The sequence below is a fragment of the Parasteatoda tepidariorum genome, chromosome 5, assembly GCF_982258835.1.
Source record: "Parasteatoda tepidariorum strain Cologne lab strain chromosome 5, Ptep-v5.0, whole genome shotgun sequence".
In the NCBI taxonomy this organism is placed as follows: domain Eukaryota; kingdom Metazoa; phylum Arthropoda; class Arachnida; order Araneae; family Theridiidae; genus Parasteatoda; species Parasteatoda tepidariorum.
In genome coordinates, this window is record NC_141759.1 from 49,477,738 (window position 1) to 49,496,104 (window position 18,367).

Genomic DNA, 18,367 nt, shown 5'->3' on the forward strand with positions numbered 1-18,367 from the left:
AAAAAACATTAAGTTTAATTCTTTTAAAAACTAAATCTATATCTTAATACAAAAAAAACTATCTTACGTATTATAAAGGTTACAATTATGAGTTGCACGGTGTTAAATTTTGAAGTTAATCACATGTTTTGAGTGAAAAGTTTAAGTTATTAATCACATGAATATTATAAGTGCTCCTTGGAAAGAAGTGTCATATAAAGTTAACGAAAGCTTATTTCATTAATCAGTAAATCCGTCAGCTTTCTCTCTTATAAATTGCTCGTAATGGTATTTATAAGTACATTTTCTAGAATGTGTACGCTCCTTCGTTGCATGGAGAAATTTGAGATGTCGCAGAGTCTATTTTTTTTCACTGTTGAGCTATTTTTACAAATGAGTTTGATAATTAGTAAAAATATCCCTTTTGGTTAGTGTACGACTGTTAAAACTTGTTTTCCGTGAAGGAAAACTCCAAAATTCTTCCTTGAGCCTAAATAAGTATAAAAATTGAAAAGCGAATTAATAGATAAAGAAGAATTGGGACTTTTTCTCCAATTACTCAAGATCGCAATATCTCAAATTCTCTGAGAATCAGCTTCTCTAAAAATTTAAAATTAGAATCTGCAGTGTGTCGAACTGAATTATTTTATAATATAATATTAAAATCGGTATGAAGGTAAAAACAGTATATATATATATATATATATATATATATATATATATATATATATATATATATATATATATATATATATATATATATATATATATATATATATATATATATATATATATATATATATATATATATATATATATATGAGGGACAAAGGTGTTAATTAAAACTACATATTATTTTAGGTTAAACCACATTATCATATAATTGAGCCAAAAAGCCCGACAATTTGTTTCAATTTAGCAATCTATTTAAATATAGCAAATTCGAACGATATTATTGCTATCCACATTCCAAGCCTTATATCTGTACAGTAATTTCACTTATTTATTTTCTGCTTGCCCTAATTGTTCCTAGTTAATGTTTTTAAATACTATAAAAAGATTGTATTTTTGAAAATTAATTTTTTAAATCTATTCGGCGAATTTCACTGAAATTTTGTATATCGCCATGTAAATAACATCCATGAAACTGATGTAAACCTAGCTATTCCCAATTTTTTCGACTTTTATTCAATTAAATAATAAATATTACGCAAAAACTATTTTCTTTTTGCATTGAAATAACTTGAGATAAACGAAGTTTTCAATTGCTTGCAAAAACTTTTCAATTCATTTTGCCGCTCTTCTAAACAAACTTTGGAACTCTATTTCCAAGAATATGGCTACCCTCTATATTTTGGAGGTGGGGATAAATCTTTATAAAAACTTTAATTGAAACTAAATAAATCGTTACTTAAAATATCTGCTGCACCAATCAATTATCATTCTTTTTGTTACTCACTCTACATCTTTAAAGCAGTCAAAAAATTACAATGATTGTAACATAACAAGTATTTTATTTGCATTTTTTGATGTGTATTACTGATTCTTAAATTGATTTTGGGAAGACAGGGCTTAGAAAAGAAAAACATTTTGGAGCTTCGCTTATATAAGCTCTAGCGTAGGGTTTGGATAATGAAGAATCGGTTTTTATCTATCCCTTAGCTTGAAGGTGAGTATTTTCGTTTCACTATAAGCAATCACAACCACCTCTTTTCGTAGAGAAGGAAACATTTTCTTTAGAAAAATGTTGACTGAATATGTACAATTTATGTAGTATTATTTTTCGGAAAATTAATGATAATATATCTGTAATATGGAGAAGGAAAACAAGAGTTATCAAGATTTGAATACTGGCAAATAGAAACTTTATTTTCCTCATAGAAATCTTTTTGAATATTTCTTAATTATTATTTATGTAATATTAAAACAAATTTAACTGAAATTTTGCGTTGTGAGACAGAATTTAAGCACCTTTTAATCCACCTCCAGAAATCGCAAAAGTCACACTTAATATTAATTAAATATTCACCTATGTAGCTCATGCAGATAAATTAGTAATTGATGATTCCAAAATAGTTGTAAGAATGGATCCGAAAATAATCACAATAGTATAACAAAAGCTATTAACTGGGACAAGTTTGATGCTCAAAGAATAAGTGGGATTTATATCGTCCCACGAAAAGAATACAGATCAGAAAGGTTTGTGTCTGTAAAAAAACAATAGTGGAGAGAATTTTAATGGTCAAACGAAACGGTTCACTGCGCTGCAAATCACATAATGATTGAAATTTTCGAAAGGAAATAAATAGTGTATCAAATAAGAAATTTCAATTGTCAGGTTTAATTGTGATTACTAGAATCATAAACTTGTTTTAGGAGATATATAATTTGATGTTTTTTTTCCTAATAAATAAAACTCGCATTAACTGGAACAAAAAGTCAACGGGAAATATAAATTAACGATAGGAGCACATTACTATCTTAAAATAATTTTAGTTTTTTTTATATTTAATGCCTTTTATATCGATGCTTCTTAGAAAAACATGTTTTACATCTCGCATAAGAATATTCTTCATTAAATTCAATAGTTCAAATAAAGAGATATGAAACGCACCAACTAAAAATCATAAATGGATCATAAAACTTATGAGTCAGCCCAAAATTTTTTATGAATGTTTTTAGATAACGAACGGGATTCAGATATCATCCCCTTGCTTTTCTATAATTTATTTTATTTTATCGTAGTTAATTTTATTTTTCTCTAATTTATTTTTTTTTCTCCAATTTACTTTCTTTTTCTCTAATTTATTTTATGTTTCTCTAATTTATTTTATTTTTCTCTAATTTATTTTAGTTCTAATTTATTTTATTCTATTTCTCTAGTTTATATTTCATTTTATTTTATTGTTAATAGTATAGCTTCTAAAAAAATTTTATTTGAAATAATTAACATTAGAAAATGAATTTATGATTTTTATTAATTCATCTACAATCTACATCTACGCTCTGAGCTCTATTAGGCATCGCTTGCCAACGCATGGAACTATTTATGTAGTCCATTTCATATTGCTTTGCTTGCCCTTTCCTCCTTGATCTTATTTACGGCTTTAGATTTCCCACTTTAAAATATTTTAAACTTTAGATTAGAGTTTAAGCCACCTGCTCATTGCATCGTTCATTGCATTGTTTTTAAGAAGAAAAAAAACATTCACTTAAATCAAATATATTTGCATGAACCTTCGTAGAGACATATTTCTTACCGTAACTCTATTGAAAGTTTGGAGTTAATGGGTTATCATTATTTTCCTTTTTTTAATTGCTTTTGTTGACCATTGAGATAGGCGTAAACGAGAAGCATTGCAGATTTGTACGTGTCACCTTATTTGGTAGTAGAGAAAGTTTTTACTGAGTGGTAGTGAGAGAATAATTAGAGTAAGACGAATTTTATTAAAATTAAATAAGTCGTTTAAATATAAAACCATTATAACCTAACTAATAAATAATAATAATGTACAATTCTTTTTAAAATTGCCTTTCAATATCAATAGCAATAAAAAAATGCTGCTACTACTAAGAAATGTTTTCTTCAATGACCGTGCACAGTTGGAAGCTATGAAAATATATTTCACTAGACTGATTCGCTCACCGACCCCATTATTTCTAGCAATTATTTTTGTCACGAATTCATGGCAAATTTAAAAATATTTAATAAAAAGTCCCCAAAATATTGAATGAATCCTAACTAAGTGAAATTCTCTCAGACTTAGTTCCTATTTTTATTAAGATAAAATTTAAATCTAATCATTTCGTGTACTACAATTGTAATTTTATCTATACAATTATTGTTACTGTAAAAGCCAGTGAAATGTTTTTCGAAAAAGAGATTATGTAAAAATAATACTAAAAATAAAGCCCTAATATTGTTTTACTATATTAGGGCTTATATAAAAATTAAGGAAAAAAATGCATCGGTTAAAATATTTATGGTTTTCAAAGAATTTGCTTTATATTTTAATAGAAACAGTAATTTTTACTAAATTTACAATGAGTGTTTTCAATAATTAAAAGTGGTGTTTTTTACTCTTTGCCTTATGTACAGTTTCTTAATTTTTCAGCTTTAACTGGTTGTGAAGACAACGGAGGAAACAAAGAATGTCAGGAGAAAGGAGAATTCTTTACATGCATTAATGACGAACAGGATGTATCGAAATACAGATGCGAGTGCCAACCTGGTTATAAAATTAAGAACAAGAAATGCATCGGTAAAAACATTTATGGCCTTCAAAGAATTTTTTTAAAAATTGAAACAGTGGTCTTTATGAAACTTACAATGATCCTTATCAATATAGAAAAGTTGTGTTTTTCACTCTATACCTTATATACCGTTTCTTAATTTTTCAGCTTTAGCTGGTTGCGAGGACAACGGAGGAAACAAAGAATGTCAGGAGAAAGGAGAATTCTTTACTTGCATTAATGACGAACAAGATGTATCGAAATACAGATGCGAGTGCCAACCTGGTTATAAAATTAAGAACAAGAAATGCATCGGTAAAAACATTTATGGCCTTCAAAGAATTTTTTTAAAAATTGAAACAGTGGTCTTTATGAAACTTACAATGATCCTTACCAATATAGAAAAGTTGTGTTTTTCTCTCTATACCGTTTCTTAATTTTTCAGCTTTAACTGGTTGCGAGGACAACGGAGGAAACAAAGAATGTCACGAGAAAGGAGAATTCTTTACATGCATTAATGACGAACAAGGTGTATCGAAATACAGATGCGAGTGCCATCCTGGATACAGAATTGAGAACACGAAATGCGTTGGTAAAAAAATATCAATGAAGTCGTTTGTTACATATGTATTTAATGAATTTGTTTTTATTTAATTTGAAGAAATACCCTTTTATGAAATTCTAATGAGCTTTTTGAATGCAGAATGATTTTAATGAATTTGTTTTGTATGATTTTTATGAAGATAATGTACCATTGTTTTTGTGAAATATATATTACTAAGTTTTTGTACTGCTTTATTTGTATCTAGAAGTGAATTTGCTTTTTTTTTAATTACATCGAAGATAGAGAAATGTTTTTTTCCTCCAAACTCTTTAAAGCTAACCAGTAACTGATACTAAATAGTCCTTACATTCCCATTTTATGTTCACAAGAAAATTGGTAAAATTGCTTAAAGTTTCAATAGCGAGGGACAATTTGTTTATTTTTCTCATGATTGTCATATTTTGCAATATTTTTTAAACATTCGGGACAAAAAATGCTTTAAGTTATCTTAATAACTAAAATTAAACTAAAGAAAAATTAAATATTCTCATGAGGGAAAAATTAAATTTCCGAAATTGGGTTTCAAAAAACTCTATTGGAAAGATCCCATGTCCTCTTGAACTTCACAATATTTGTGTAGTTTTAATAGGTACAAAGTATTCTAATATAATATTTTTCACCCAAATTAATACATTTGGTACTGATTAAAATTGCAATAAATTCCATATTCAGTTTTTCTTTTACCAAAATTAATTATACAGCATTGGCATCAATGACATTATGGCGATATTTTACGTTTTTCCTAGTACCATTTATCCATTCATTTTCCTTTTTAGTACATATTTTTGTCAGTTAATACGAAGGCGAAAATTATTTAAGCATTATTTGTGCCAATAATAATTTGGAGAATTTTAGGTTTCTATATTCAAATGAGTACCAATTCAGCATTAGTTTCGCTTTTAGAACATAGTTAATAATTTTTCATTTAAAATAAAGCCTATTACCCAAGTTCTATTCCATGATAAATTTATTTTAGAATCCATTTGCTGAGGTTTAAAAAAGTCACAGAGAGATTTTGTGAAAAAAAATATTAGCCTAAAAAATAAAATTAATAACTTACAGGCCACTACTTCTAAATAGCTTTATATCATCTTTTCACCTTATCTATATCACCTTATATTAGCTGTATTATATGTAAATGTATATTTCTTGTTTTTCATTCTAATAAAAGTTACAACTCATGAAATAAATAAGAAAATTTTAAAATAAGAAAAAGCGAACTGCAGTCAAAATAAAATTATGTAATAAAAGGAAAAAATATTTTTGCATATCAGAGGAGAGCTATATTAGAAATTTCTTTTAAGAAATTGCTTGTTATCTAATTATAATCTAACCAATCTAATAGTAATCTAAGCAATATAATATTCAACTGAGCAATAATCTAATAGTAATTAATCTGAGCAATATTTAAATTATCACTTTAAAAAAAAAAAGCTTTTTAGTAGTTTTCATTTAAAATGTATATCTGATAATTCAAAATAATATTAATTTAAAATATTATCTTCTTAGTAAAAACCGGATGCGATGATTTTGGGGGAAATTTAACTTTTAAAACAAAGGGCCATTTTGGATTTGTGTGAATGATGAAAAAGTTGTTTCTAAATACAGATGCGATTGTGTGTCTGACTATAAAAGAAATGGCACAGAATGCTTTGGTAATTTATTTCCTTTCTAATCAACAATTAAGCTATCACTTAGTAAAATAAAACTGATTGTTTCATTTTATTTTAGTTTTTTTTTAATATATATTAGAGTAATACATATTAGTTTATAAAGTAATTCCCATATTTTATTTAAACAATATTTTTCTAACTAAAACTGGATGCCAGTAATTTGGGATTTGTTTTAATGACTATAACAAAGCGCCAATTCGGGCAAGGATGAGTGACGAAAAATATATATTTCAAATTACAGTTGCAATCGCGTGTTTGTATATAAGGTAAAGAGCAACAAATGCATTGGTAAATTTATTTTTCTCAGACTGGTATTTTTAATTTCGTTATAAAAATTACTACTATAGATTTCAAGGAGCATTCAGTTCTATTCTATTCACAACTATTAGAATTTCATATTTTTTTCTGCAGTCTGAGATTGATTGATTTGATTTTTTCTTACAGCAGAATCTCTCTATCAAAAATGTTAAACTTTTGCGCAGCAATTTTTTATAAACTGCAAATGCAAATGAAGAAAAAACAGCTAGAAAGGATGTCTACTTTTTATTATTTAAGAAAAACATTTCAGAATCAACATATTTAATTTAATGCTATAAATATTATGAATTTGTAAAAGAAACAATAAATTGATACACAAATATTGGAATGTTTCTACTTTTAATTTTTATTTAAAAAAATTGACTCTTTTAATCTTATACATTTAATATATCAAAAAGGTACACATTATATAGTAATCAACACAAGTTTTGCGAATAAGCTAAAAAAGGACAGTGTCTCACTTTAAAAAAAAGGCAAAAGCATGTTAGTTCAAAAGTTTGCTTTATTAAATTGTTACAATATGAATTTGATTGTATGAATTTTACAAGATGAATTATACAAAATAATTATTGCTCTCTCATCAATTTATAAAATCGAATACAATTTGTTAAATTATTAATTGCAGCGAAAATGTTTATTTAAATATTCTTAATACTGTAATAGATAATATACTGAACTAAACAAATCCTTTAAGAAAAATAGCAAAACAAAAGCATCATGAAATAGTTATGTATGTAGTGCTTCAAATACTAATAAATTCCTCGTATTAACTAAGTTTATCGCAATAGTTCTTTTATTGATTAAGTGATGTTTTAGTCTTTGCTTTCTGTCAAGTTCCAAAAGATTTTTATTTCAGCTCTAGTTCATCTTCGAATTGTACTTATTAAACTACTAGTGGGCTAACGCTCGCCAACCCCCAAAAATTGCTACGCAATCTTACATTTTTTGCTTCGCAAACCAAGCTCGCTTCGCTCGCTACTAACTTAGGTACATTGCAAATGCACAAAATTTTAAGAATTCAGAACAATCATTCAAATCCATATAACAACTTTTTTTTTTTAAAAAAAATTACATATTTTTGGTAAATACTTAATATTTTATATAATTATTTTAATAGAGTCATTAAAATAAATTTGAATTCAAATAAATGACATGTAATTCGTTAAACCTATTAGAAATGTGCTATAGTATAAAATCTTAAGATAAAATTTCTAAAACTAATATCTCTTTAAAAAGGTTAAAATTTTGGCTATAATTAAGTCTATTAAAAATTGAAATAAGTGAATTGCAATGGAAAAACCTGCATAAACAAAACATTAAACATCTCATTTGGTGAGAATGCTCTCTCTTGTCAAAAAATACAAAATAAACTGACCTCAAATAAAACTCCAAGGACTTCGAATCAAATAATTAAGGAAACTACTATCACGTTTAATATAAAAGGAAGATTTATTAACTAAACAATAAAATTACAGCATCGCAGTTTCAAAAAACAAATCTCACACTTACTCAAAAAAACAATTTATATTCTAATTAGACACCATAGCAACCACAAAACTCTTCTCGTTACCATCTATGAAATGGTATATAATAAATAAATTATTTAACAAAAAATACGATGCGCATAAGCACATCATACTTCACACTCTGGTTATTTCAGTTACCGTTTTTATAAGCGCTATATGTTGAGCCACCTAATCTCGATTTAGCATGTGACATTTTTAGCGGCAATCATTGGTTAATTTTCTAGCGTTGCCATTCGGGGAGTTGTAATGAGGCTTCTTTTTATCGCCGTGTAAGAGAAATATATATATAGATTGTTTTGCCATATGAATGCCTATCTGAATATACTCAAGTCCACATAAGAAATGCTCAAAATAAGATAAGGTTTTACTGACACTGTCTTCCTCCATTTACGGTGAAAAGTTTTGAATTGTTAGAATATAAAAATATATAAAATATGTCTTATGACGCAAGTTTTCATTTTTCGTTTTAAGCTTTTAAATTGTTTCATTTTTTCAGCTTATTCGACGTCTTCAACAGTAAGTGTCAGTTCATATCCCACTTCGACAAAAACAATAGCTAATTGTAAGTATATAATTTTATTTAATAACATTAATATCCGAATTTCTTAACCTTTTTCTTTTGTTTTGAACAATTAAATTTGCTCAAATATTTATAGCAGTAAAAACACGATTACCAAATTTTGTTTATTTAAAAACCTCTAATATCCGAAGACATCTATTTAAAAAGATCCTGATTCGTTCCTTTCATTTCTTATTTTTATTTCCCTCCTCTTGTAATGAAGTGTTACTATGATGCATACGAAACACAAAAACAGATTTTTATTTATATTCCGTAAAATATAATACTATGGGTATTATATCGTACTATGAGTTCATCTGTGAGTTCATAATACTGTGAGAATTCACTTGTTTACTATATTGTCATAAATTTCGCCATACGTTACCAAAAAGCACATAAGTGAACCTGCATGCTCTTGATTTTTTTAAAATTTTATTTTATAACCGTCGTTGAGTAACCGACCCAATTTTTGGGTTTATGACTACTATTGCTCAACACCATAGGCTTGTAATTTTGAACCCAATCCAGGAAACAACTGAAATTCTGGATCAATTATTGAGTGAAATTTGCTTTCATGGAGGACTTTTTGATGGAACTAATCCGCATTTGCGTTACATGGAGAGGAAAACCACGAAAACCTCCAAAGATTAGCCTGACGCCAAGGGGACTCTAATCCATGATCCGTCTACCACTGAGGATATTTTATGTCAACACTGTGGTCGGTGTAAGCCGGATGCATAATTCGTATCAGCCAGCCATCGATGGGATTCGAACCCGGTTCACCTCTTTGGAAGGGGTATGTTCTATCCCCTGAGTCATCACGGCTCACATGTTCTTGATTGTATTATATTTAAATATTAAATAAATATAGATTCAAAAAACGCCATACAGATCATCCTAAATCAAAAGAGAAAATATATATTTTCGGCATAATTAAATTCTAAAATATTTAAAACTACTTACGTTTTCGAGCACTTGGATTTGATGTCATTTTTAAAAATTACTTTTCTTTAAGTGAAATTCTACCAAATAATTTATATGTTCTATTCTATTTCTATTCTATTTCTATTCTATTTCTATTCTATTTCTATTCTATTTCTATTCTATTTCTATTCTATTTCTATTCTATTTCTATTCTATTTCTATTCTATTTCTATTCTATTTCTATTCTACTTCTATTCTATTTCTATTCTATTTCTATTAAAATCTCGTGAAAGCTTAAAAATCCACAGTGAGGATAAATTTTTTTAAAGCGTGTTTTTAGAATCTAAGAAGGAATGGCTAACATATGCAGACCGAGAAAATTCAGAGGTTAAAGAATGATTGAAGAAGGACTATTTACTAGGTAAAATACAAAATTTGAGCGAAACAAACTTATATTTTTCAATCATGACTAAGTTCTGAAATTACAGTTGATAAATGTATTAAAAGTGATTTATATCACTAACTTCGTGTATTTTCAATCTTCGTGTTTTGGACAAAGCGCTTTTAAATCCAATTTGTGTTTTAAATTTCTTTTTTAGGGTTATAGATCTTTGTACAACGCACAAATCGTGATAATAGCTAATAAAATGTTTCTTTTTATAGCAACGACTACAGAAACATCAACAACAGAAGTTCAAAGTAGGTTTTTTTTGTCATTGAATTTGTTTTTTTTTAATATTATTTTATTTATTCTTCTTACTACTATTTTCTCGCTTAACTTTTCCTTTCTTATTTTCTATTTAAATTTATTTATTGAATTTATAAGTTTTTTGTTTAAATACTACTTAACTTTTGATGTGCACCTAATTGCTTGCTTAGTATGAAGAGAGTTCTCTGCTACGAGCCCTTTTATTATTTATTTCTTAGAACCACTGCAAAGCCTAAAGTGAAAAAAAAAATTACTTTACTAACTATAAAAAGAAAAATTTTAACCAAAATGTATGAGTTATTTATGTCACGATTCTCAAAAAAAAGCAACAAGCTTTATTAGAAAATCAAAGAGGTTTGCAATTTTCTTTTTAAATTGTGATTTGCCAAATTTTTTTAATAATTCCATTCTTTCAGCCCTTATTTATTAAATTGAGAGCCCCTGTTTGCATACTTGCTCGATTCCTTTCTTAACAAGGACTTTAAAAATATTAAAATAAATCCGGTAACTGCAGATTATCCTATATTAGGTAGCTTTTTTTCTGTAGCATTATTCCTACTTTGTTTGTGGCAAATTTTGATACCTGAATCATTTTTTATTAATTTTTATCTACTAGAAAAACAATTTTTGAACTATTATGATTCCCAATTTTTTTACACAATTTTCTTTAGCTCTAAATTACATGTACTTTAATAAATCCGTTTTTAAATGACTTTGTTAAAAACATTAAGACACACTGATCTTAAATATCGTAAAAATTGTGTGAGTATTAAAATGCTTTCGGTTGAAAAGTTTTACGATTTAATTTTTTTCTCTCAAGACTGTGTATTAAAATGTAATTTAGTTTCTTTCAAATAGACAGGTGGCTCAATTTAACACCTTATATGAATTGTAAAATATTTTTACCTATTGTAAAAACATACTCGAAAATCAATTTTTGAACTAATATGATTCTCAATTCTTGTTACAATACACATTTTCTTAAGCTCTAAACTACTTATACTTTAATAAATAAATTTTTTTATTGACTTCAATGTTCAAAACATTAGGACTCACTGATCTTAAATATCGTAAAAGTTTTAGTAAATACTGAAATATTTCCGGTTGAACCGCTTTACTATTTATTTTTTTAACATGACTTGTTACAATGTATTTTAGTTTATTTTGAACTGACAGGTGATTCCCTTTAATACCTTATATATGTTGTAAATATTTTTACCTGTAGTAAACACATATTATAACAATATTTACTATCTTTAATTCATATTTTATTTTAATATTTTTAGAAAAAAAATGTGATTGTGGTGAAAATTCCTATGCATGCCAATGGAATAAGAAAGGTGCACAACTGTGTAGCTGCTTTCCAGGTTACGCTCAATTGGGGAATATTTGTTCAGGTGAATATAGTTAACTGTTAACTGGTTTTGCCTTGTCAGGAGAAGTTTCATTTGATTTACTATTAAGAAAAAGAGTGGAAAATAATATTTTAGCAAATTACAGGTGTTAATAAAACCAAGTTGCATGTGTTTGTATTCTTTTGAAAGTTTGCTGTCCTAAGCTATCAAAGAACCAATGAATATAGAGCTGTATTATTGTAAAAGCTGTCTTTTTAAAAAATGTATATTATGATATTTTAAGTGAGTGCGAAGTTTAAAACGTAAAGCCAAAATTGTAACTCTCGTTAACTAAGTCATTGCTGTATAATTTGGAAACCAATTCTACGCTCCATGTTTGCCATATAAATTTAATAAGTTCTAGTTCCAGTTAAATATGTTCGAAAAATTTAGTTTATAGTTGCCGAGCTTATAATAGTTTGGCGAGAAAACGGCTGCGTTATTTATGAGTCTGCGTGTTCAGTTGAGTCTGTCACCAAAGATAAATAATTTGGAGAAATGCTAAATTTAAACATAATTTTAATGAAAACTTAACAAAATTAAAACCATAGAAGAATAATTGAACAAGTAAAAGCTGAAGAAACAGTTAAGACAAGTTACCGAAAAAAGAGATAAGTAAAGTAAAGAAAAGTAGAGAAAAAGAACAAAGTATCGCAAAAATGGTTTCGATGGTAACGAAGTTTGAGATGACCACGATCTATTTCTTGAACTTCAGTTCAGTTCAAATAGATAACAAAAATTACTTTGAGCGTAGATTGCATATTTTAGCTTCGCCAGAGCATGAACTTTTAGAATCAAGTACGATGATTTCGCCACAGAAACTCCCCCTCCAAGTACCGGAGGTATTGAGCTAGAGAATTCTGAATTTCACACGTCTACCACTCCTGGTGAACACTTGAGGTTGAGATTCTGATTTTGAACAATTCAAAGGAATGGAAGTTTCTAAAAAGGCAGGCTTGAGACGATCTATACTTATTGTAGTTGTGCGGGATCCAATTTTCAGAGTGAAATGTTTACCTTGTCGAGAGAGTACCTGGAAAGGTCCGTCGTATGGAGGGGTCAACGGAGGTTTTACCCAATCTTTTCGGATGAAAACGTGAGTAGAATCTTTTAAGGCGGGATGTACGAAACAGGTTTGACGAGAATGATCAGAAGCAGGAACGGGTGTAAGCTTTTCCATTGTCTCCCTCAAGTGTTCAATGAAAGTAGACTCTTCAATGGGTTTTGTGGAAGGGTTAAAAAATTAGCCAGGTAGGCGTAAACCTGTGCCATAAACCATTTCAGAACAGGAACCTTTCAAGTCTACTTTAAATGCTGATCTGATCCCTAGTAAAACGATAGGAAGAGTCTCGGTCCATCGAAGTTTGTTGTGGCACATAATACCTTGCTTTAAAGTTCTATGCAGGCGTTCGATCATACCATTTGCCATAGCATGATACGGAGTGGTACGTATTCTTTTTATTCCCAGCATGGACGATAGATTGGCAAACAATTTTGACATGAATTGTCGGCCTTGATCACTTGTTATTACAACTGGCACTCCAAACCGGGAAATCCAATTGGTAACGAAACATTTTGCAACAGTTTCAGCAGAGATGTCAGAGATGGGTATGACTTCAGGCCATCGAGTATAGCGATCAATGCAGGTTAGTAAATAACGATAGCCTTCTGAAGGTGGGAGAGGTCCAACCAAATCAATATGGATGTGTTCGAATCTATGATCAGGTAACTTGAAACTCTGCAAAGGACTGTTAGTATGTCTTTGAACCTTCGATTTTTGACAGTCTATGCAAGAACGTGTCCAGTGTGCAATATCTCGGTTTATTGACGGCCAGATAAATCTCTGCTTGATCAGTACTTTAGTGCTATTGATACCTGGGTGTGAAAGGCCATGCAAACTGTCAAAAATAATCTTTCGATGATTGACAGGCACGTACGGTCGCACAAGGTCGTTGGGCACGTCGCAGTAGAGGAAAACGTTCGGCTGAACTTCCATTTTCTGTAACTGAAGTGATGAAGATGAATTTGTCAATAGGTTCTGTAATTCCTGGTCATCCTGTTGAGCTTTAGCAATATCTTCCAGATTTGCATTAGCTAGGCAAATATCGTTTATCCTAGACAGGGTATCAGCTACCACATTGTCAGCTCCAGAAACATGCTTAATGTCTGTGGTGTATTGGGAAATGTAGTCGAGTTGTCGTGATTGTCTTGGCGAACAAGTATCATGCTTTTTCCTAAAAGCGTATACCAGTGGACGGTGATCTGTGAAGATAGAGAAATATTTTCCTTCGACTGAATCTCTGAAGTGTCGTATGGCAGAGTAGATGGCTAATAATTCCCTATCGTAGGTACTATACTTCTTTTCAGCTGGAGTTAATTTCCGTGAAAAGAAAGCAATAGGCCGTGAACCATCTGGCGTGTGCGCTTGTAAGACTGCGCCTAAGGAAACTTCTGAAGCATCGACTGTAATGGAGATTGGATGAGCTGAAGGAAAATATGCCAATGTGGCTGAATTGGCGAGGTCACGCTTACACTTTTCATACGCAGATATAGCTTCATCAGTCCAATTCACCAATCTATTATCATTTTTCTTAGCATTTTTAAGAAAATCATGAAGTACAGCTTGGGTTTGTGCAGCATTAGGAATGAAACGACGATAGAAATTAAGCATTGCCAAGAATCTTCTTAAGTCGGATATTGTTTTAGGTTTTGGCAGGTTTAAAATAGTCTCAACTTTAGTCGGGAGTGCTTTAACCCCTTCAGGTGTGATTAAGCATCCCAGAAAAGAAACAGAGTCTTGGCCTAAGATACATTTAGAAGCGTTTAAACTTAAACCGTGTTCGGCCAATCTTTGAAATACGAGTTTAAGGTGTACTTTGTGCTCGTGTTCATCTGTGGAGGCAATTAGAATGTCATCAAAATAGGGTATACAGAAATTTAAGCCTGATAATACTTGATTTATAAAGCGCTGGAAAGTTTGGCCGGCATTTCGTAATCCAAATGGCGTAAATACATATTCGAATAAACCAAATGGGGTTGTAATTGCTGTCTTTGGTATATCCTCAGGGTTAACTGGAATTTGGTGATACGCTCTACATAAATCTAAACTAGAAAATATCTTCTTACCTTCCAGCATTTGAGTACAGTCCTGAATGAAGGGTACGGGATATCTGTCGGGAATAGTAACTGCATTCAATCGGCGATAGTCGCCACATGGTCGCCAGTCACCATTCGCTTTTCGGACCATATGTAAAGGACTAGACCATGGACTTTTAGACGGGCGTATAATTCCCAATGACATTAGATAAGAAAATTCTTTTTTAGCTGCTTTCAGAAGTTCCGGCCGCAATCTTCTAGGTCTGGCAAACACAGGAGGGCCTATAGTCTCAATGAAGTGTGAAACTAGAGCATTTTGTTTCTGTTTACCTAAACAGCAAGAATTTGTCAACGTTGGAAACTCCGCTAAAATTTTCTTATATTCTGTCAAAGGCTCAGACAAGGTCGTTAAATTAAAAGTAAAGTCTTGGTTTTGAACTCGGAACCCAGATGACGAAAGTTTCGTATTGGCATCAATCAAACAGTTGTGTCGAGCATCGACCAATAAATTGAAATTTGTTAAAAAGTCTATACCAATTATAGGTTGCTTAATGTCAGCAACAATAAATTTCCATCGGAATTGGCGTCTTAAGTTCAAATCTAAATCTAATAACTTTGTTCCATACCTATGAATTTCTGTACCATTAGCAGCATACAGGTTAAGTGTAGGGTCAGCCTTACAACACAACTTATGTTTTGGAATAACGCTAACATCAGCACCTGTATCGACTAGGAATTTGATATTAGTCTTACGATCGGCCAGTAGAATTCTGTCAATCTGGCGATTGTTTCGGCCGTTAGGCAACCGCCTTTTTAGTTTTCCGAATGTTTAGTTACGTCGCTGGTTACAGTTCGAAATTTGCATGGACTCTTGCATTTTCTTGCTGAGGCTCCGAAATTGGTGTGGTAGAAACAAAATTCATTAGAAGGTTCAACATATTGGCGTCTGAACGGAGAACGTCCGTTGCGTGACATTTGGCGATTAAAAGATGGACTTCTAGACCTATGAAAATTTTGACGATTATGTACTATTTCCATCAAGTTAGCAACTTGTTTAGACAACTCTGAAATTTGATGTTCCAAACTTGGATGTTTCGGTGTAGGGTCTGGCGCTGTAGTAGAGTTGACTGAAGTTTGAGGAACAAACTCTAGAATTCGGTCAGCCATAGTTGCCAAGTTATTTAACTGTTCACTAGAAGCAACCAACACTAATTTTATATTAGCTGGAAGTCTATCAAGCCACAGTGATTTTAGTAAATCATCGCTGAAATGCTTTCCTGCTAAATCTCGCATTCGTTTTAAAAGTAAAGATGGGCGCTGGTCGCCAAGTTCAACACCTTGTAATAAAGTTCGTAATTTAGAAGTTTCGCTCTCAGCATAGATTTCGATGAGTCGTGTCTTCAAAACGGAATATTGATTACTTCCAGGTGGACTGATAATCAAGTCTTGAATGGAATCCAAAATATGAGATTCAACGGCGGCAACAACATGATTAAATTTTGTGTCTTCTCTTGTAATGCCAGAAATTTCAAATTGGGCTTCGATTTGGGCAAACCACAATTTAGGATTATTCTTCCAAAAAGGTGGAGGTTTGACTGCTATTCGTGATATTTCCGACACTGGTACTGCTTCTGAACTATTATCTTCTGGCAATGGCATATTTTACAGTATTCTGGAAATTTCAATGGAAAATGTTAATGTTGTACAATTGCATATGAAGAGTTCAATCCACAAACTGGAATAGAGGCGATAAATCCACAAAAAACCGGGTCACCACTTATCTTTGGCGAGAAAACGGCTGCGTTATTTATGAGTCTGCGTGTTCAGTTGAGTCTGTCACCAAAGATAAATAATTTGGAGAAATGCTAAATTTAAACATAATTTTAATGAAAACTTAACAAAATTAAAACCATAGAAGAATGATTGAACAAGTAAAAGCTGAAGAAAAACGTAAGACAGGTTACCGAAAAAAGAGATAAGTAAAGTAAAGAAAAGTAGAGAAAAAGAACAAAGTATCGCAAAAATGGTTTCGATGGTAACGAAGTTTGAGATGACCACGATCTATTTCTTGAACTTCAGTTCAGTTCAAATAGATAACAAAAATTACTTTGAGCGTAGATTGCATATTTTAGGTTCGCCAGAGCATGAACTTTTAGAATCAAGTACGATGATTTCGCCACAATAGGATTGCAACAACTGAAATTTCTTTAAAGGAATTTATATGTTTTGGTGTGGTTTATTGTTTTATAAGTCTTAAATGAGCAAAACTTTTTATGACTGAAAAGATAATATTTGACTCGAACTAATCAAATCTGCGTAATCTCCTAACACACATAAATGTCTTCAATGGATTTAAATGACGAAACTGCTTTAAATCCTTTTCGCCATTGAAGGTTTCAGTAGAACATAATTCCGTGATTCCAATAGCTTGAAGAATTTGTTTCTGAATCATAAAGAACTATTCTTTTAACAAGCAACCAAATCAGAATTATTAACATTGTTAGAATTTTTGTTCTAAGTTACGATAAAATAATCGGAAGCACTTAGCCCATCCAATTAACCTTAAGGTTTACGGTAAATATTTTTTTTCCACTTTTACGTTTTTTAAAACCGTTTACTACTAGTACAGTTAGTAAGCATAAATACAGAATTCTATTTTTTTACCATTTACAACTAGCATGACTTCAAAACCATTAAAAAGAAATTTAACTGATAATGGGAGATAGTTTAACAGATTTATGGTCATATATGCATGAGTACCGTGTTGTAACTGCCTAGGGTCTCAAATTAGAGAATGATGAACACTGGAAACTCTTGATGTGTTGAAAGGAATGGAGGAAATATTATAGTGTCAACTCTGGGATTCGAACCCCAGTTCTATCAGTTATGAGATTGACGGATTAGCATTTTCGTCTGTAATAAATACGTCTTCTAGGAACTAAGTGGCTTCATTAGGTGGGTCTAGATGGTGCTATAAAACTTTAATTGTTTAACCGTATTAGATGATTAATAAACGTCTTTTTCTCACAGTCAACAGTTTTAATACCAAGTTATTTTTGTTTATTTGACTGTTTTGTGTTTGAATAGGGTAAAATAACAATTCAATAAATTGTTATTTAATCACTTGCAAAATGTTTAACAATGAAATAAACGTATACTCGCGAAGAAATAAGTTAAAGAGCTGGAGGTAAATATAAAACTTAAGAAAATAGATCGTGAACTATCTAAGTCCGTACAACAGAAGCCAAACTCAGTTGACCAATATCAAAGAAAATAGATTATTGAAACAAGGTACTGAAATAATTTAGATCTAAATTGAACCAACCGTACACTTCTATACTTTAGAGTTAGA

The 18,367-nt window shown here is 30.4% G+C and overlaps 1 protein-coding gene across 1 annotated transcript in view; it reads left to right on the plus strand.

Annotated features, from left to right (window-relative positions):
- The window catches only part of LOC107438888 (uncharacterized), a 137,526-nt gene that overhangs the window by 109,859 nt on the left and 9,300 nt on the right, over positions 1-18,367 (plus strand). The window contains exons 33-38 of the mRNA XM_087163864.1: positions 4,095-4,241; positions 4,381-4,527; positions 4,658-4,804; positions 8,830-8,895; positions 10,480-10,515; positions 11,812-11,922. Coding sequence (XP_087019990.1) covers positions 4,095-4,241; positions 4,381-4,527; positions 4,658-4,804; positions 8,830-8,895; positions 10,480-10,515; positions 11,812-11,922 — 654 coding nt within the window. The remainder of the gene's footprint in view (positions 1-4,094; positions 4,242-4,380; positions 4,528-4,657; positions 4,805-8,829; positions 8,896-10,479; positions 10,516-11,811; positions 11,923-18,367) is intronic.